This window comes from Coregonus lavaretus (genome assembly GCF_964263955.1).
Source record: "Coregonus lavaretus genome assembly, chromosome: 4".
NCBI classification, from domain to species: Eukaryota; Metazoa; Chordata; class Actinopteri; order Salmoniformes; family Salmonidae; genus Coregonus; species Coregonus lavaretus.
The window spans coordinates 6,227,121-6,248,906 of NC_139991.1; the positions used below are offsets into that span (position 1 = coordinate 6,227,121).

Genomic DNA, 21,786 nt, shown 5'->3' on the forward strand with positions numbered 1-21,786 from the left:
GGAGGCATGGGTCTTTGGTAATGCCATTTACAATAAGAGCAAATGTTCTATGTTTATTTCAAAATGTATTAAGTCTACGCTGTAATACACCTTGAATCCCATTGCCTCCATCTGCTGGGACTGTGCAATAATCACATTGGTTTTAAGAGCATGGTGATTTGCAGCCACTGAGCATTTTTGTTGAGTGGAAATTGGTAGGGTTTGTGGAAAGAATAGCCTACATAAATTGAATGATATACTACCGATACTACCATTTTATGGCCGAAACAAATAGTTACAGTGCCTTTAGAAAGTATTCATACCCCTTTACTTATTACACATTTTGTTGTGTTAAAGCCTGCATTTCTCTCACCCATCTACACACAATACCACATAATGACCAAATGAAAACATGTTTTTAGACATTTTAGCAAATTTATTGAAAATGAATTACAGAAATATCAAATTTACATAAGTATTCACACCGCTGAGTCAATACTTTGTAGAAGCACATTTGGCAGCGATTACAGCTGTGGGTCTTTCTGGGTAAGTCTCTAAGAGCTTTCCACACCATTTTTGTATATTTTATGATTATAAATTATTTTATATAATTGTATTTAAAAATTAAAATGTAAGTACTGTCAAATTGGTTGTTGATCATTGCAAGACAACCATTTTCAAGTCTTGCCATAGATTTTCAAATATATTTAAGTAAAAACTCGGCCACTTGGGAACATTCACTGTCTTCTTGTCAAGCAGCTCCAGTGTAGATTTGGCTTTGTGTTTTAGGTTATTGTCCTGCTGAAAGGTGAATTAATCTCCCAGTTTCTGGTGGAAAGCAGACTGAACCAGGATTTCCTCTAGGATTTTGCCTGTACTTGGCTCCATTCCATTTCTTTTTTATCCTGAAAACCCCCCCAGTCCTTAATGATTACAAGCATACACATAACATGATGCAGCCACCACTATGCTTGAAAATATGGAGCGTGGTACTCAGTAATGTGTTGTATTGGATTTGGCCCAAACATAACACTTTGTATTCAGGACAAAAAGTTAATTGCTTTGACACATTTCTTTGCAGTATTACTTTAGTGCCTTGTTGCAAACAGGATGCATGTTTTGGAATATGTGTATTCTGTACAGGCTTCCTTCTGTTCTCTGTCAATTAGATTAGTATTGTGGCATACCTATAATGTTGTTGATCATCCTCAGTTTTCTCCTATCACAGCCATTAAACTCTGTAACTGTTTTAATGTCACCATTGGCCTCATGGTGAAATTCCTTAGCAGTTTCCTTACTCTCTGGCAACTGAGTTAGGAAGACACCTGCAACTTTGTAGTGCCTGGGTGTATTGATACACCATCGAAAGTGTAATTAATAACTTCACCATGCTCAAAGGGATATTTAATGTCTGCTTTTTTAATTTTTACCAATCTACCAATATGTGTCCTTCTTTGCAAGGCATTGGAAAACCTCCCTGGTCTTTGTGGTTAAATCTGTGTTTGAAATTCACTGCTCAACTGAGGGACCTTACAGATAATTGTATGTGTGGGGCACAGATATGAGGTAGTCATTCAGAAATTATGTTAAACACTGTTATTGCACACAGAGTGAGTCCATGCAACTTACTATGTGACTTAAGTAAATGTTTACTTCTGAACTTATTTATGCTTGCCATAACAAAGAGGTTGAATACTTATCGACTCAAGGCATGATTTATTGACTCAAGCTTTTCATTTTTGTAAACATTTAGAAAAACATAATTCCACTTTGACGTTATGGGGTATCGTGTGTAGGCCAGTGACAAATCTCAATTTAATCCATGTTAAATTCAGGCTATAACACAACAAATTGTGGGAAAAATCAACCGGTGTGAATACTTTCTGAAGGCACTGTATATAATTTGTTCATAATATACACCATTTTATGTGTGAAGTTCTCTAGCTTCAATCTGTACTTTGTCCCTCTGGATGTCTCTGTACCAAACCTCCTCAGAGTAATTATACATGAAGCCTTCAACCTTTTTACCTCCATCTCACTTTGAATCTTGAATTGCAATGCATTTCTTAGCCAGGGTATTATGCACAAACAGAGCAGGTGATGACTAAAAATTCTAACAAGAAATGAATCCTGAATCTCTGCCCTTCAAGTCAGCCATTTTGGTGGTTATAGCTGTCTTATTGGCCAGCTGTCTTTTTCTTTTAGAATGGATGGGCTCCTATTGAACAGGATGTCTTCATTACCACCTGGCGTTCAGCATTTCAAGGTTATCAGATGTACTGTGCTGTTTGCAGGTATAATAGTTTGTCAAGATCAAAAGGTTTAAAACCAGGCAATGCTTTATGAGGGCCAGTTTCCTGGACCCAGATTAAGCCTACTCCTGGATTAAAAAGAATCTCCATTGAAAGTGCTTTTTAGTCCAGAAATAGTCTTAACTTGACATGATGATGACCAAAGACACATTAGGCTTTAACGAGGCTAAACAACAGGGGTTAAAAGGTGTCTGTAATAAATGCCTCTTCCTGTGGCCAGGTGCCTTTCTCCTGTGATAAATCAGACATCCTGATTTAAATTATTTATACCCTGGATAAAGAGAGGCAGCAGTGCTCTCCTCCATCCTACCTGTAGGTGTCTGAGTTTACTCTTCTTTAAGACCTGGCTACATTTTAAACAAACTATCAGCCTTGCGTGTTTAGACTAGAAGGCTAATGGTGGCGTGGGAGAGACAGAGAGGGAGATTCTATCCAACAGCTCTACTGCTCCACAGCACAGGCCAAAAACAGGGATTTCATCCTCTCCCGCAGCGTTTGCTGTCCTGCCATTTATTACACGGTCGTCTTTAGTTTCATTACACTCAAAGCAGGGCAACTTGTTTTTAGATTAGAAAAAAATTGATTACCTCCTTCCTCTGGAGAGATAGCATGACATAAAAGGGCAGTTGTTTGAAATGTGTACACAACTCACGGATGGGACGATTTACTCAGGCATATTTGCCAATGTACAGTAGTCTACAGAAAGCTTTTAGGCCATATAAATAAGTCAGGAGGGAGCAGAGGAAGAGCTGTGAACCTTTACAAAGCTGGAGGGGTTTACTGGACTGGGTTTCTTTGAGGCCTTTGTTTCTCCAGTGTTTTTAAGTGTGGTGAGAGGGCGCTCAAAGTGGCTGCAAATCATTCACTGTGGTTCCAATCTTAGTAGGGCCTATATGTTTCTCATGTTTGTTGCTCTTCTAAAAATCTGCATGAACTGCACATCATGAAATGTTTCAAAGGAAAGCATCATAGTTAGATTTTCTACTTGACATAATTTTTTAATGAACTAATCCTTCAGCATTTCAAAACCACTGTACTGTTATGTTTATTCTTGTTTTTAAACTGATTTTCATTTGATATTACATGTTGATATTACATGGTTGTGAAAATGGAACTAGTTCTTTTGCATCCTAGGATCTGCATATGGAGTCTGTGGGAGGAAGTTTACAGCTGCCATGGGGAACAAATTGCTGTCTTGCTGGATCCCAATTGAACTAAAACTATTCCTGTCTCTTGAATAAAAAATGTAATCTATAATCTATTGGGTAAAATAGCTGCTCCCTACCATCTGCAATCAGGTGAAAGTTTTTTGTCTGTTTGCTAGATTGTATGGATTTCCGCAAACAGAAGCAATGTGCTGTAGGTTTTGAAAGCATTCTTGTTCACCAGAGCATAAATAGATGTATGGCTTTATCCATTTCTTCTGTTTATCATGGCTACTACTCTTCAATAAGTTCAATCAATTTAGCCATAAAAATTAATTTGAGAAAAATATAAACCTATTAAAGCAAAATTGTGCTTCACATTGTTGCACTCTGGCATGGTTCCTATATGTGTGCATTTGGAACAGGAAAAGTGAGAGGGCTTGTGGGTGGAATGTAAAGTGACTGGAATTTCCTCATAGACAATGCACCACATTGGCTTGTAATGAGTCATAGATATCTGGCATTCTTCAGATTACCATCAAAAAGCTATCTTATTTTTCAGTCATAAGGACTGTAACTACAGTTTTGAATGAAGTGTAGCCTAGTTGCACCTCTTTTTTATTTTTTATTGTTTTTAATTGACATGTTGAATTCAGCGTATCGATATAGGTTTTACAAATTAGGATAGCTTGTCTGCCTGTCCTCTCACTCCCCTCCCTTCTCCTGCAACAGTCTTCAGGTTTTCACCTCCACGCTCAGACCTTAGCCTAGTGCTAGGCCCTTAGGCTACCAAGGCTTCCACTTCTTCCATCATATCTCTAGTAGACAGTCAGGTATTGCTTGTTTGTAATGCTTTATTTCTTAACATGGGGTGTGATAAGCTTTCTCCAACTCCATGTTTTTGTTGCCCTTTTATGCCAGGGACAAGCCCTACAGTAGCCAAACAATCCAGTTTGTCATCTTCCACTTCTGTGCAAACAATCTACCATGTAGCATCTGCCATTTCACCTGCTTGAAGCTGCACTGTACTGTACCCTGCATTGAAGACCTGATAACTAGGAATGCTTTTGAAATGTACTCAACATTTGCTGCTATTTTCAACCCTGGCTAAGGTTTCCTAAAGTGTCTTAGGAGGACTTTCAGAAAAACATATTGAGCAGGAATAGAATGAGACCCTTGAATGACGGTTCCATTTTCACATACTTTTTGTTCAACATAGGTTTTTATTACATTTGAATGTTCAGCTCTTATTGCTCATTCGCTGTCTCGTTTTTATTCCAGGAAGTTCCCTCTGAAGCAGGGAGTGTCTGCATATAAAATGGTCTGCAGTTCTCTGCTTCATAGGTCAGAAGCTTGTTTATCTTGTCTCTGTGGCTACGCTCAGTCCCAACTAAATTGTTTGAACCTGTATGAAAAAAAGCTCCAATTGGCACGCATCATCTTACACACCAGATAATCTTAATTTCATTTGAACATCCCTCTTCATGTAGATTTCCCAGTTAATTGCTCAGTCCCAACTAAATTGTTTGAACCTGTATGAAAAAAAGCTCCAATTGGCACGCATCATCTTACACACCAGATAATCTTAATTTCATTTGAACATCCCTCTTCATGTAGATTTCCCAGTTAATTTCTGTTCATGGTAAATGCTATTGAAAATCAAGTCCCAGTGTCACTGAAAGATGGCTAAAGAATTGGATTACTTCACGTTCTGGGGTACTATTTTTTGCAGATTGAATTAGAAACTGAGTATCAATTTCAGATAATTAGATATTCATGTCAGAAGATTCATGACTTTCCATTTATATCATATCCTATAATATGACCCTTTCCCCCATTTTTGGGTCAGAACACACATGTACAAACATACTCACCTACACACACTCATACTCACACATAGACACACTTACACATCATGATGCAATAAAAGAAAAGTGAAAATTATAATTGGATGACCAAAGAAAAGCAAAAACTAAAAAAACTAAAAACAATCATGCACAAATTTCGCTGCTTGAATGGGACTGCTAGCCAATGCTGGTTGAGATGCCTTTATTTACTGTCCAATTGTATGCACTGTAGATGCCACCACCGTCTCCTCTTCTATGACCATGGGAGGCCCTCGCAGTGCTTTTCCCACCTCTTCCAGCTCCACCATGCACTCCACTACTTCAGCCACCGACCAGACCTCTGCTCACACCGGCATCGCCGCTCCAGACGAAGGTGTAAGTAGCAGAGTGGTGGCAGAGATGCTTGGCGCTGAGGGCGGGACTGGCAACAGTGGGAGTGCTGGTGGCGGCAGGGCTGGCGGCGAGAAAGGAGGAGGGGCCGGATCCCTAGGAGGAGGAGGAGGAGGAAGAGGGGGGGCATCCCAGGAGGCCCAGCAGCACCACCAGATGACCCCCTCCAAACGGCGGACGGTGCTGAACATCTCGCCTCCGCCCGAGGACCTGTTTGACGACAGCTGCATGTCCTGCCAGGAGGATCAGCTCCAGGACTCAGAGCAGAGCAACAGCATCTGGATGGATGACTCCGCCTCCAACTTCAGCATCGTCAGCTCCAGCTCCTACAACGACAACACAGAGGTGCCCCGGAAGTCCCGCAAGCGCACCCCCCGCCAGCGACCCGGCCCCAAGCCTGCCTCGACCGAGGAGGCCAGCATGGACGTGTTTGATGCAGACAGTGCCAAAGGGCCGCACTTTGTGCTCTCGCAGCTGGGCTCAGACAGCAAGGCCTGTACCAAAGGAAGGTGGGTGCCCCTGGATCTCTTTTACAGTGAAATTAGCCCATGTGGAAACCTATCTAGCCTACTGTTTACTTCGTTTTGGTCTGCAGAGTTAACTTTCCTTTTCTTTTACATCTCTGAGATAGCTCTATGGAAGTTGTGGTTAAGTTTCAGTTCTCAGTTTGAATCTTGAACATTTAAGACAAGTTACATGTCAGAGAAAGTGATTAATTCATAGAAAAACACTGATAGACTTATACCATTGAAATTGGCAGTGGCCATTTACAATTACTATTGAATGGACATCTCAACAGAACTGTTCATTTTATACCTTGCCTGATTTTTGAAGAAGTTGATCTAAATTAGCTCCATACTTATTCCCATTGTTAAGAGGTGTAAAACCACTATACAACAAGCAGAAATCGTACCAAACCACTGGCTGAACATTTTCCTCTGTGCTTGAAGAAGAGCGGGCAGATCAGAGGCTAGGGAGGGGCAGGATACCACAGCACAAACAATGGTCAGCCATGGTGAATCACACTGAGCCTCTTTTGAAAAGCGTTGAGAAAGCAGAGCAGATTAAATAAACTGATAAGTCTGGATCCCCTAAGAGGTTCTGATGGACTCTGCTTGGTAGTGGGCCTCCAAACTCTGCATTGCTCGCTAGTGTCACTGGGAAACCATGGCAACTATTTGGGGATCCCTCACTAGTCTCCTGCTGCTCTCTAGTTCCAAATACCCCCTATGCTCCACCATACACACACACTCACACACACACAAACACAAACACAAACACACACAGATATTTGCTGGTGGGGTCACAGCTTGGCTGGAACTTTGATAGTAAGTGGACGGTCTCCAAGTCCTGTCAAGTTCTCTTCCACCGAGAGGACGTTTGGTGCCAGCAGTGGAGCTGCTCTTTCCTCCCCTTACATAAATGAACACAAGGAGGAGAGTAGGAGTGGGGGTGAGGGTTGCTGCAAGTGCCACCCAACGCCAAGTTGTGCACCCTCAGTCCCCAATGATTACAAGGACACAGGCAGGGTTAGGGTTAGCAGGGGACAGTGCTGTGAATGAGTGAAAGGAAACAATCCCCTGCATTATATATAAGCAAGCGTATTGTAGTCAATGGTAGTGTTGCTTGTTTCAATGTAGGTTGTTTAGGAGCTGTTGGGCTGACACTGTAGCTAACCAGTCTGTCTTGCAGTTCGGCAGATGGCCCCCAGACAACCCATCAGAAAGGGGGGACCCTAGCGAGCCAGTTCCCTCAGAAGAGTGAGGGCAAAGAGCTGAAGATCCTGGTCCAGCCTGAGACCCAGCACAGAGCCCGCTACCTGACTGAGGGCAGCAGGGGGTCAGTGAAGGACCGCACTCAGCAGGGCTTCCCCACCATAAAGGTATGCCTTAAACCAACAACAAGAACAGGGGTGCTGGGCTGGGGCCTCTAGGGCTTTTTGTGGACAGTCAGTGCCCCATACACTGTTCACTGTTTTGACTCTACCCCTTTGTAAGTATGCCTTTATCTGTCCTTCACCAAACGCCACCATCAACCTGCTCCATACTCATTGTTACATAACACCTCTACATTGGGTTAACATGCTTAAGTCAGTGATCCAGTGATTGTCACAGGCTATGTAGAAACTTGTATAAGTGATGCAACGTATCAACCCCAGGGTATTTTCTTTTTATGAAATAAGGTTTTATAGCTAGCTGTTACAACACACCTTGTAAGGCAGCACTCAGTTGGTAGAGCATGGCGCTTGCAACGCCAGGATAGTGGGTTCAATTCCCGGGACCACCGGTACGTAAAATGTATGCATGCATGACTGTAAGTCGCTTTGGTGCCTGCTAAATATTATATAACCTACATAAAAACAACAGATGTTCTTATCCACCGAGAAAAGAGGTAACTATCATTATTCTCTTGAAGTGATTACAACGTCAAATCGTGACTTTGTTTGCATTTCTTTGTCATATCTCTGTATCAACAATGCTATTCACAATGTATTGCATACCTCAAATGTTTTACTTAAGTAAATGGCAAAACAGGCAGTTGTGCAGTTGCAGTTCTATTATCATAGAATGCTATAAGATATGGCATTATCATCTTACTAAGCAGAAAGCTGGCACTATCTATCACGTATTCACTTTTGTACATTATTTTAGCTGCACCCTTTTGGCTCTTGTGAAAACTATCACTTGCACAATACATTCAACGCTCGAAATTCTCTAGTAACTTACATAAATAGGTAGAGTTGACTTTGGAGCAGCTGCGCTATTTTCTGATCTGAGTGTTCTTTGTTTCCTTCTTGTCCACAGCTGGAGGGTGTGAATGAGGCAGTGGTGCTCCAGGTGTTTGTGGGTAATGATGCTGGGCGTGTGAAGCCACATGGGTTCTATCAGGCCTGCAGGGTGACGGGGCGCAACACCACAGCCTGCAAGGAGGTGGACACCGAGGGCACCACTGTCATTGAAGTGCCCCTGGACCCCAGCAACAACATGACCCTTGCGTATGTATCTGCTTATTGCCATAGCTGTTGCAATTCTGTAAAATCACACATAATGGAGACTGCTCCTCTTAGTCATCTTCCATTGGGAGTGTGTTAGTGGCTGTTTCAGTGTGTTAGGGGCTGTCGGGGGCTGTTGCAGCAGCAGCCGCTGGGGCCTTGGTCAGCAGGCCGGCCTGCCAGTCTAACAGCTGTGCTGTGTGTGTCTCTCTGAAGGGTGGACTGCGTGGGGATCCTGAAGCTGCGTAACGCTGATGTGGAAGCTCGTATCGGGGTGGCCGGCTCCAAAAAGAAGAGCACGCGTGCCAGGCTTGTGTTTCGGGTCAACATCCCCAGGCCGGACGGCTCGGTGCTCACATTACAGACACCGTCGTCCCCCATCCTGTGCAGTGAGTGGCTTTAGGTTATTCATAGCATCTGCTTACCGGAGTTCTCTCAGGAACGCTGTCGGAGCTCAGAGCTGACGCACGTCACCAGGGGATTAGGGGGAGGGAGAAAAAGTTCCTTCAGGGGGTTGGGTGGACAGGAGGAAAGTGAAAAGGAGCTTGGGTCAGGACAAGGATGTCAATAATGAAGTCTCCATTGGGAGCCGTTACTGTCAAAATTGGACTGGATAGCCTTATGAGCCATTTGTAATATAGGTTAGTTTTATTGTTTTCATCTTGTTTTTAAGTTCTAAGCTGAAGACTTGAACACTCTGAAGAGATGATTCAGTCTAGAAGTTCCATTTCTAATGCGTTATGTATACTTAGCAGATCGTTTTCTAATTTAAGTAAATGTTATTATTATTATTATTATTATTATTAAATGTTCAGAGACCATGTATATAGACTCTCTTCAGCGTCATGTGTTCCTCCTGTTGTGGGCATAGGGTGTGGCTGTGAGTGGCAAAAATAGGAAAGACTGCTCTGGGGTATAAGAAATTCTATTTGTCGGTGGTTTTAGAAGCAGAACTTCTCCAAAAAAATGAGGGAGAGAAAGAAAGGGGGAAGAAAGAGGTGTGGACTTCTATTGTTTACAATGTCAGAGTGCAATCCGACCAAGGGAAAATCTGGCCAGAAAATATAAAATATAAATCTCCAATGGCGTCTGTCTGTCTGTGTGTGTTGTGCTGTGCAGCGGGGTGGTGAGAGTGAGGAAGGCCTGTGAAAACTGGGGAGGGCGGAGGAGTAGGAGGAGTCTGAGCTTGTTGTTTATAGAAACTTGGGGATTTCTATTTGCCTGTGAGAAAGGGGGACTGCAAAGATAGTGTCAACTTTACCTATAGTACAGTCATTTTACTGTCTGGATAATGATCATATACAAAAAAATTGCACATGCACATACACACATCTCAAGCACATGCACATACACACATCTCAAGCACATGCACATACACACTATTTTATTAATGCCAGCTCAGCTCACATTTTTCCTGGCAAAGCAATTAAAGCACAATTACTATTTCCCCAAGATTACATGTGTGCCTTCCAAGAAATCACAAGGTACTCTTGAGCAATTGGTTTAAGCTTTTCTGTTGGCATCCCATGGTTCCTCCTGAGAAGGCCAGCAGTTCTGTACCCGTGACAGAATACTAGTTAAAGAAGCCTGACAGTCTGTTTGTGTCTTGTCTACAGCCCAGCCTGCAGGGGTGCCTGAGATTCTGAAGAAGTCCCTCCACAGTTGCTCGGTGAGGGGAGGTGAGGAGGTCTTCATTATTGGGAAGAACTTCCTCAAGGACACCAAAGTCATATTTCAGGAAAATGTATCAGGTAGGCCTACACAACCAAGTATTGTCTGAAATCCATGTCCTTACTTTATATGAATAATGTAAACTTGGCCATTTTATATTTATTCCTTTACCTACCATACTAATGAAACCGATAATTTTTCCCCCTAAGATGAGAAGTCTTGGAAGGCAGAGGCTGAAATTGACATGGAGCTGTTTCACCAGGTAAATAAGATTATTCTCTGCTTATTGTGGTCCTAGAATGATTAATGCCAATGATTTAACGGGTTGATTAGATAACAGCAGCCATTTGAGATTTGTAGATTTAGATGTAATCATCTTAAATTGCTACTCACTCAGTGAGGTGAATGGCCTCATTGTTTTGTGACCTAATTACTGTGAGCCACAGTGGTAAGCGTGTCTCAACAGTCCTGCATAAACCTTTGCCCTTGGGAGCCAGAGGGTCAGAGCTGTGTTAGCTAAGCCTCAATCAGTTGTCTGAGCCCTGAGGTGTTAGACGTCTTTCACATATTATTCACAATTTGTAACCAGGCAAATCATGTAAATTCACCACCACACCTTTTACTAGTCAGCAAAGTTAGAAAGGTGTTGTGTGTCTGAACTAGTTGACGTACGGAGTCCATTGTTTCTCTCTCTCTCTTTCAACTCTACATTGTGCTGACGTCGCTTGATTATTGAATCAAAGTAATTTTGCACTTGCACATGTTTTATAAGGGATGTTGACACACGTTTGTCACATGACTTGATGTACAGTGGGGGAAAAAAGTATTTAGTCAGCCACCAATTGTGCAAGTTCTCCCACTTAAAAAGATGAGAGAGGCCTGTAATTTTCATCATAGGTACACGTCAACTATGACAGACAAATTGAGGGAAAAAAATCCAGAAAATCACATTGTTGGATTTTTAATGAATTATTTGCAAATTATGGTGGAAAATAAGTATTTGGTCACCTACAAACAAGCAAGATTTCTGGCTCTCACAGACCTGTAACTTCTTCTTTAAGAGGCTCCTCTGTCCTCCACTCGTTACCTGTATTAATGGCACCTGTTTGAACTTGTTATCAGTATAAAAGACACCTGTCCACAACCTCAAACAGTCACACTCCAAACTCCACTATGGCCAAGACCAAAGAGCTGTCAAAGGACACCAGAAACAAAATTGTAGACCTGCACCAGGCTGGGAAGACTGAATCTGCAATAGGTAAGCAGCTTGGTTTGAAGAAATCAACTGTGGGAGCAATTATTAGGAAATGGAAGACATACAAGACCACTGATAATCTCCCTCGATCTGGGGCTACGCGTAAGATCTCACCCCGTGGGGTCAAAATGATCACAAGAACGGTGAGCAAAAATCCCAGAACCACACAGGGGGACCTAGTGAATGACCTGCAGAGAGCTGGGACCAAAGTAACAAAGCCTACCATCAGTAACACACTACGCCGCCAGGGACTCAAATCCTGCAGTGCCAGACGTGTCCCCCTGCTTAAGCCAGTACATGTCCAGGCCCGTCTGAAGTTTGCTAGAGTGCATTTGGATGATCCAGAAGAGGATTGGGAGAATGTCATATGGTCAGATGAAACCAAAATAGAACTTTTTGGTAAAAACTCAACTCGTCGTGTTTGGAGGACAAAGAATGCTGAGTTGCATCCAAAGAACACCATACCTACTGTGAAGCATGGGGGTGGAAACATCATGCTTTGGGGCTGTTTTTCTGCAAAGGGACCAGGACGACTGATCCGTGTAAAGGAACGAATGAATGGGGCCATGTATCGTGAGATTCTGAGTGAAAACCTCCTTCCATCAGCAAGGGCATTGAAGATGAAACGTGGCTGGGTCTTTCAGCATGACAATGATCCCAAACACACCGCCCGGGCAACGAAGGAGTGGCTTCGTAAGAAGCATTTCAAGGTCCTGGAGTGGCCTAGCCAGTCTCCAGATCTCAACCCCATAGAAAATCTTTGGAGGGAGTTGAAAGTCCGTGTTTCCCAGCGACAGCCCCAAAACATCACTGCTCTAGAGGAGATCTGCATGGAGGAATGGGCCAAAATACCAGCAACAGTGTGTTAAAACCTTGTGAAGACTTACAGAAAACGTTTGACCTGTGTCATTGCCAACAAAGGGTATATAACAAAGTATTGAGAAACTTTTGTTATTGACCAAATACTTATTTTCCACCATAATTTGCAAATAAATTCATTAAAAATCCTACAATGTGATTTTCTGGAAAAAAAATTCCTCATTTTGTCTGTCATAGTTGACGTGTACCTATGATGAAAATTACAGGCCTCTCTCATCTTTTTAAGTGGGAGAACTTGCACAATTGGTGGCTGACTAAATACTTTTTTTCCCCACTGTATGTCATTTTAAGCTTGGGGCTACTGTACATTTTTGTTAGCTAAGTGGATTTGTCTGTCATGCGTTTCCCCTCAGAATCACTTGATTGTGAAGGTTCCTCCATACCAGAACCCAGCCATCGCGTCAGCGGTGTGTGTGGGGATTTACGTGGTGACCAATGCTGGCCGATCCCATGACGTGCAGCCTTTTACCTACACTCCAGAACCAGGTCTGTGATAAGTCAATGAACAAACGTTCTTCCTCTTACTCCTCCTGCGCCACCTTAAAGCAGAATTTCCTCAGAGCACGTCTTCAGCCACTCTAAATTACAACCATTACTCTACCACCACTACTGGATTAGGTGGATATATCCTCTAGCCTGCTCTAAATGTACCATTCCAGTCTTTGGTGCAGGAAGCCATGCCCACTCGGGAACAGAGGGGGATTTGTCTCCTCCTTTTCTCTCTCATCACTTCCAGTCGTCAAAACGTCCTTTGGGCACTGTGGCACGAACTGTCAATGAGCAAGCAGGAAGTGTCAGAGAAAGGAACTAAAACAATTAAACAAAACATGGAAGTGTAGATGATCCATCTAAAAAAATACCCTTTTATAGACAGTATGTACTAAACATTATACCGGATTAGGCAGCACCCTTTACAAAACAGTCAAGTCATACAGATTTATTCCTCATTGTTTTTCCCTCTATACAGTAACATTTAATTTCATATTATATTTTTGTAAATGAAATCCTGACATGCAGAGGATGGAGAATGAGACAGGGTATGAAGAATAAGGTCATCTGATTTGCATGTCCATAACTCAACCTGCTTATTTGTGTATGTCTCAGGGGACATATCTGTGAAGAAAGAAGTCCCATCTCCAGGCAAGCCCTGCTCTTTTGATGAACGGATGAAAGGTAGAGTATATCTCTACCGTGCTGTACATGCTGTATCGTGTGTTCTTGTTTGTAATGTATAGGTGTGTGTGAGGGGTGTCAAGTGTACTCCTGTATCTTGGCTTTCAGTATGACAAAATTGTAACATTGTCATTCACGCCCCTACAGTAATTGATGGTGCCTTGATGCCCCCAATGTTGCCTCTTGTGAAGAGAGAAGAGGTCACGCCAATGGAGGTTTCCAGCAACCTCACTTCTGCTGGCGTGTTCAAGGTAAAATATCTACAAATGCATTCATTAGCCTTGGCTGTGATAATGCCTCATTAAATAGTTGAACCATATCCATATGAACCATATTTTCCACCCAAAATATATAAAAAGCTAGCAGGTATCATCTGTTTTTTGTATTCTCAGCGGACCCCTGATGTCATGTGTTCGGCCCAGCAGACGCTGGACATGAGTTCCAACCTTCCCAACAACAGCCCGTTCTCCAACTCCTTGCCGCGGCCTGCCAGTGACCCTGACGAATCCCAAACAGCAGTCTTCAACAGTGCAGAGGCCCTGAGCACCATACAGAAGCAGGACATCGCTCCCACCAACTCCTTCCCCGTGCCTGCAGACTCTCTACTCCAACCTGGGCCTCAGCAGTTCCTCCTGGAGCCCAGAGAGGGGCTGGGGCAGGACAGGGCCGGCAACAACGCTGGGGCGGTAGGGAGGCTCGGTCAACTACTGGAGGCCCCTCAGCCTGCTCCCCAGCAACACCAGCTGCCCATATTCCCCCCAGACGAGGTGGCCCAACTGGAACAAGCAGTGAGACAACTGCAGGCCAAAGGGTACTGCAGCCAGCAGCAACAGCGACAACAGCAACAGATTCAACAACAACAAATTCAACAACAGCAGCAACAAATTCAGCAACAACAGCAACAACAAATTCAGCAACAGCAACTACAGCAACAACAACAGATTCAACAACAACAAATTCAGCAACAGCAAATTCAACAGCAACAAATTCAACAGCAGCAGCAGCAACAACTTCAACACCAGCAACAGCAACAGCAAGTGTTGGAGAACCTGCAGCTGTTTCAGTCACAGATGCCCATGCAGTGTGGCATATTCCAGGGCGGTTCTCGAGGTGAGAACACTGAACAGCAGGGTTCCCAGCAGGGCATGGTGCAGAACCATGGTTCCCTATTTCAGCAGGCCCAACAGCAGCAGCAACAACAGAAACAGCAGCAGCAAGCAGCGCTCTTTCAGCAAGCTAATGAGCTCCTCTCCATTCAGACCAACTTCCTCCAGCAGACCCCTCCTCATCCCTCTCCACCCCTCTTCCATAACCCCAGCCCCCTGGCTGAGGCACAGGACCCACAGGGGGCGCTGTTCCACACTCAGAAGGCCTCTCCCACCCAGGAGCAGGTCCAGGCAGCCCTCTTCCAGAACACCCTGACAGTGTTGAGTAGGACCAGCCTCTCCCCAGAGCAGCCCCCCTCTGCCGCCAACCTGTTCCTCCCCCAGAGTGCCCTGCCCGGGCAGCTCTCCGCTAACGGCAGCCAGCAGCAGCAGCAGCAGCTGGCATTCCTCAGTGCCCTGCAGACCTCTGCCCCTGAGCCCCAGTCAGTGTTCCAGGCTCAGACCCAGCTTTCCCCAATCCAGCAGGGGACCCCCATGGAGCAGCAGCAGCCTTCCCAGCCTCAGCCTCAGCCACCTCAGCAGAACTCCATGTTTCAGAACATCTCCCCTCATCCACCTGCGAACACTCTCTCTCAGACCCAGCAGCAGCAGGCCGGCCTACTGTTCTGCAGCAACCCCCTCTCCACTCCGGAGCAGCCCCCCAGTCTGCTGTTCAGCGGCCAGGGCCAGATGCCCCCCATGAGCAGCAGCAGCCTGAACTCTCAGGAGCCCCAGAACCCCTCCATGCTGTTCTCTCAGGCCAGCATGGTGACGGTTAGCCAGCAGGAGCCCTCTGAGCCCATGGCCTTCCAGGACCAGAGCCAGGTGGTGGGGAACCCCTCTGAGCCTCTCCAGCAGGGCCTGTTCCAAGAGCAGCAGCCCATGCAGCTGATCACCAGCTCCAACAATGGCCCAGAGCAGCCCGTCTCCCTCTTCATGCCCCAATCTAACATGGCTGCCCTGCAGGGTGGCATGGCTGCCCAGGAGCTCCCGCAGACGGGCATCTTCAGCACCCAGAATGGGGTGGCAGGCCTGCAGACCACCACCTCCTCCCCCGTGCAGCAGCCAGGGTCTCTGTTCCAGACAGCAGTCAGTGGGACCCTCAACCAGCCCAGCCAGGCCCAGCAGCCAGGCCTCTTCCTCTTTGGGATTCAGAACGGTAAGGATTCATGATTATGATTTCTGTCCTTTTTATCAAATGTCAGCTTTTTTAGTATACTCCAGAAAACAGTATGATGCTAACATTTAACATTTCATGTGGCATGTAGTCAGTGAATACCCCTTTCTTCCCCATACAGAGTGTGGCCAGCTGATAAACTCTCCTGGAACCACTCTTTCTGATCAGATCATTGCCATCAGTCAGTCTGGTCAGAACCAGAGAGAGAGCGAGGCCCAGATCCAGTCGCTGCTCAACCAGTCCATGTCTGAGTCAGGGAGCATGCAGAACAGCATGACCGCCTCCCAGAACATGGAGAAGATAGATGACCTGCTTGTCAGCTTGCAGGAGCAGGGCAACAACCTCACTCGCTCCTACTAGGTCTACTATAGGTTTCAGGTGAATGCTCATCTCTATATAAACAAGTTTGGTTTGCCAATGTGTTTAAAACGGCTGCACTTTTGTTGTTCAGTTTAAACATCTTGAGGGTATCTCAGAAAGCAGGATTAACCTGTTGGAATTCTAGTTAAAACTGACTACTGTTTACATGCTCCTATGTCCTTTAAACATGTAATTGCCCCTCCCTTTAGGAGCCCAGAAGACCCCCAGTGTGGACCCCCATTACAGACGGCAGAAGACCCCCAGTGTGGACCCCCATTACAGACGGCAGAAGACCCCCAGTGTGGACCCCCATTACAGACGGCAGAAGACCCCCAGTGTGGACCCCCATTACAGACGGCAGAAGACCCCCAGTGTGGACCCACATTACAGACGGCAGAAGACCCCCAGTGTGGACCCCCATTACAGACGGCAGAAGACCCCCAGTGTGGACCCCCATTACAGACTGCAGAAGAATGGAAACAAACTCAACGGTGGGCTCCTGTCCGAACTCCAAGTTACATGTAAGCCTCAGCGGCCTTCTTCTCCAAGGACGGTCTTCATGTGTAGATGCTCCACAGTGGCGCCGAGTGGGGCACCAGTCCTCCACTGCATCTAAACCTGGACCTCAAAATAGGACATAGGTTGTAGTCACCCCACAACTATCAGTGTGGTCAGTGTATCTCGCAGCTAGTCCCATCCAGCTGTTAATGAAACATATGACACTTTGTAATGTTTGGCTAACTCATCAGTTCTCAGAGCAGCACTTTGCGGTGTGGTTTTATAAAGATGGTGGTGGAAGCTAGCACAGCATTCTGTATTCTCCTGGACCAGAGTGTGGGCTCACAATTGTTTGTAACGCATTGTTGTCCTTTTTATATGATATTAAAAGTATTTTAGGAAATAGCAGAAGAAAATATATAATTCGTGAAGAAACCTTTTGTAAGATATTTTGACATTTATTCTTTCAGCACTTTATGATGCTTTCCTTTGTGACCAGTTACTCATTAAATTGGCCCATGCATTCACTAGTCAGCTATTTATCTCTTCTCATGTTTACTGGATGTACATCTCGACTACTTTATTACTCATACATGTGTGTTGAGTTGTGGCTTTAGTTTTTTATTGTTCCTTTCATGAAATATCAGTTTATCTTATTGGCAGCCATCTTCCCATTACCCATTCCTGAGAATAACTCCCAAGTACTTGAGTATTACACCATGGATTTCTCTCCCTGATTAGACTCTGGAGTACATTTTACGAGAGATGCTCTAGATTAGGGTAAATGTGGATCAACAGAAAAAAACATCCAGCCTTTAAATCATTCATTTCCAGTCAACATAATTAAATAATAGGCCTACAGTTTGAATAAATCATAACCATATACCAGTGCGCACGGTTCTCTGATTGACGTAATTAAAGAGTATATTGTTATTTGTATCATTCTATGGCAAATGTAGATAATGTGTTGCTTTGTAGTGATGTCTCCATGGCAGATGTTTGTATTAGCTCACGTCTGGCACGCATGAACTGGACATTTATCCATAGATCAGAGAGGAGTTTTCTGCCCACTGCAACATTGAGGTGGGCTTAAAGAATACTGCCATGTTACAGAAAGGCATCATCCATTTATTATTTCATCAACCGGTTAATGTTGCCATGGTGCTACATGCAGGAGTAAAGCACATCGTTCATTTTGTCCCTGATAATTAAATCAGTTTAAATAGTTCCGTATGTTTGTCTTACTGTAAAATACCAACTCTCAGTGGGCCACCCAAGGACCTGAGTCAAGGCCTCGAGTCACAGTCTCCTTTTTCTTCATGAATGGCCAGTTTTATGGCTCATATTGATTGGTGTGTTCATATTTGTCGTTTGAGACTCGCCATGCTTTGAGAGGGAGAAAGTGGTGAAAGTGACTGGAGCAGTTTTCTGTTTTGCCTTGACCATGTATGGTTGTTTGTAGTTGGATTATTAGTGTCAGACGTGATCTACAGATGTAGGATCTTAATTTGATCACTCTTTTGTTGCAGATAACTTTCAGCAGGAAATGCAAACTTGTAGTGTATTTGATTCTTATATTTATTTTTTTGGTACTTTTTACCCCCAATTTCGTGATATCCAATTGATAGTTACAGTCTTGTCCCATCGCTGCAACTCCCATACGGACTCAAAAGAGGCGAAGGTCGAGAGCCATGCGTCCTCCGAAACACAACCCTGCCAAGCCGCTCTGCTTCTTGACACACTGCTCGCTTAACCCGGAAGTCAGCTGCACCAATGTGTCGGAGGAAACACCGTACAGCTGGCGACCGAAATCAGCGTGCATGCGCCCGGCCCGCCACAAGGAGTCGCTAGAGCGCGATGGGACAAGGACCCTCCCCTAACCCGGACAACGCTGGGCCAATTGTGCGCCACCTCATGGGTCTGCAGTGACGCCTTAAGCACTGCGATGCAGTGCCTTAGACCGCTGCGCCACTCGGGAGGCATGTGTATTTGAGTTTTTAAAAGGCTTCTAAATTTCGACTTTGACATTTCATACTTGATTTGCCCTAATGTATCAACCCCTACAAAAATGTCCATGAATTATAATCCACAGAATAATTCACATTTCCTTTTGCTGCATGATTATTTTTCTGCTGAAGCAAACTGGTCAAATTAATATCCTACACCTGTACTGCTGCCAAACTGGTTTGTGCTTTTATTCTTTACATGTGAGTATTGGGCTGGAGTGGAGCCAACAGTAAGATTGTGTCTTGTTTTTAGTCTGAATCTGAGTATACGCATGAACAAGGGGCTGGTCTCTGATGACAACAAGAACAGCTTAGTTGAGTGCCTCCATCTTTCTCTCTTATTGTTGTTGTCTGTTAGTGTGTGTTCTTAACATCAATACCTTTTATTCACTTTAAAACAAGCAGATTTTTTAAAGGGAGAGTATTTAAACTATTTTGAGTAATGTGATTGGTGGGGCCTATGGTACGCCCCATATTCCCCATCCCAGAGCTTGAGCTGTGTTCTTTTAGATATTTAAAGGGACCCTACTCATGAAGAATGAACCGTTAAGTTGCTTTGGAGAAAGAGCTGTCTGTGATTGGCTTTCTTCAACTCTTGTGAAAAACTAGTACTTTTGTTTCCAATAGTCATGAGTATTTATGTGAATTTATAAGATTTACAAATATTTTATCATATTTTTTACTGGTGTAGTTCTAATACATCTTTTCAGAAATCATATCTAATTTATTTTGTATTTTTTGTCTTAGATATTGTCTAAATTGTGTCCCACAATCATCTTTTTGCTACAAATGACTTGACGTACAAGTTTAATTCTGATTTAACTCTGTAATTATATTAATATGTGGATTTGGCCCTTCCCCACTTGTTGAAACTGTAATTGGCTGTGGTCTTGTGTGACATATCTGTCAGTGAAGCTTTTCTTCTCCTTTTAGATGTGAGGACAGGGATACAACTTTATGGTTGAGGGAGTTAAAATGTACCATGTACACTGAGTCACATGTACATTCCTGTGCATTGTTTTCCTCTGATAGATTTTCGTTCATATGCCAGGTTGAGATCAATTGTACAAAGCTGATAGTTTAAAGTCAAACCCTTGTGATATAATTTGTGGAACATTGAACCTATACTGTCACATCTACAACTTATTTCACCTCTTGAATAAGGAAAGTGCAGGAAGTTATTGGACAACTATGCCAGTTATAAAGCCATACAGACCGTTAAAACAGCATCCGTTAAATATTTGTTAATAGGGTTTACAAAAAACTCCAAAATCGAATGTGTTTGTTACCTCAACCTGAGCAGGTTGCTAATCAAGCCACCTTACTCAACATTGGACCAATTACAATGATAAAGTACATTCTTTATACATATAGTATACATAGATATACAATATTTTGGCAGCAGCATGTTCATGTTTTGTGTTATGAATACACAATAAGATCATTGTTATTTTCAAGCATAAGCATATTGAGGAACAAAATACCTGTTTTCAAATGTAACCCATGAATATCACAAGTAGTATGAGCTTTGACAAAAGAGGGGGACTATTTGTCAAGTAGGCTACATGTTTTACATTGATGACGACATGAGTCTTTGTAATTGAGTGGCACTATACGTTGTTGTGCCTGTAAAGGTTTAATTTATTGAAGACCTAAAAATGAACTTCTTTATCTACCCAACCAATGACTACAGAAATTCAGGGGTCACCTTGAAAGTTCAGCTATATTTTTAACAAATTTGCACCCAGACTAACCAATGATTTATGAGATCACAGTGTACAGCAAATATATTTTAGAAGTATTGCTCAGTACATTGGATGACATACTTGTGCCTTGACAAACTTTTATAGTAGAGACCAGATTTATCTTGTACCATTGTTGCCTGTTTTATTTACCACTGTGACACTATTGTCAGTGGTTATTAGCCCTTGATAACTAGTAACTTGCAAGCCATACGACTTGTGTGCTTCAAATGCCGTACAGAAATGAGTGACCAGATAAATGTATAGTGTTGTGCAATTTGTTTGTGCATCTGATTTATTTTCACATATTAATTGCATTTGTTGTTTAACGTAGGTGCAATTGAAGTTTTGTCTCAAACTGCTATGCAGCTTGATTCAATGTAAATGTATATCTGTTACTTTTTAAATATATATTATCTATCTAGCCTCTCTTGATTCTTCATTGCAGAGGGGAAACTATAACGAAATATTGTAATTCTGTTAATTATTTATGTAGCTTTTTGAAATATTATTGATACTGTGTGCCACCAGGATTTATTTTTATGATTGGGCTTATGTCAGTCAAGACAAACATAAATTTCACCTAATTTAAACAAACTTGTCATTCAGAATTTTCATCATGGGTGTTTTGTTTTTATTGTAAATGTCTGTTCACACACTGTGTGTCCCCTTAACCTGTCTGGCTTTGGTTTGATGTGAAAGTCTGCTTTATTTCCATGATTTTGTTTCTTCTTCTGGGCATCAGTAGTGAATCAGTTGATTGCACTGACAGGTTATGTGTATGGGGAGTGCATATCACCTATGTGTTTTTAGCTACCATGTCAACAACCGTGAAATATTACCTTTGAAAGAATTAATCTATATAAATGTATTTTTGCTTTTGTTGGGCATTTGTATACTCTTGCAGATATATTTATGTAAACCTGCTGGTATCTATATTAATAAAGATAGATGAAACGTTTTCCTTTGTCTAGTTGATTTCCCCACCCTCTGATGTTTGGTTTTGGTTCGATTTTTGCATTGATCAACTTTTGTTTTTGCTCAGGAGAGACACAAAGACAACATGAATCCCATACTGTGAAAGATTTGAAATTGCAAAATCACAAGCACATCAATCTAATTACGTTTGAAGAGTAACATAACTAATCATCAATTAAATGCATCATGGCCTTACCCTAGTTGTCCATCTAAAACATGTTTTAAAATGATGAAGTG

General features: G+C 43.1%; 1 protein-coding gene across 1 annotated transcript in view; it reads left to right on the forward strand.

The window, feature by feature from the left end:
* LOC311128272 (nuclear factor of activated T-cells 5-like) overlaps window positions 1–21,532 on the forward strand; it is a 59,545-nt gene extending 38,013 nt beyond the window's left edge. The window contains exons 3-14 of the mRNA XM_084160329.1: window positions 5,516–6,182; window positions 7,366–7,555; window positions 8,478–8,668; window positions 8,882–9,054; window positions 10,282–10,416; window positions 10,546–10,598; window positions 12,824–12,956; window positions 13,575–13,643; window positions 13,791–13,894; window positions 14,036–15,947; window positions 16,087–16,343; window positions 16,535–21,532. Coding sequence (XP_084016455.1) covers window positions 5,516–6,182; window positions 7,366–7,555; window positions 8,478–8,668; window positions 8,882–9,054; window positions 10,282–10,416; window positions 10,546–10,598; window positions 12,824–12,956; window positions 13,575–13,643; window positions 13,791–13,894; window positions 14,036–15,947; window positions 16,087–16,325 — 3,866 coding nt within the window. The 3' untranslated portion in view covers window positions 16,326–16,343; window positions 16,535–21,532. The remainder of the gene's footprint in view (window positions 1–5,515; window positions 6,183–7,365; window positions 7,556–8,477; window positions 8,669–8,881; window positions 9,055–10,281; window positions 10,417–10,545; window positions 10,599–12,823; window positions 12,957–13,574; window positions 13,644–13,790; window positions 13,895–14,035; window positions 15,948–16,086; window positions 16,344–16,534) is intronic.
* Window positions 21,533–21,786: the final 254 nt, after the last annotated feature.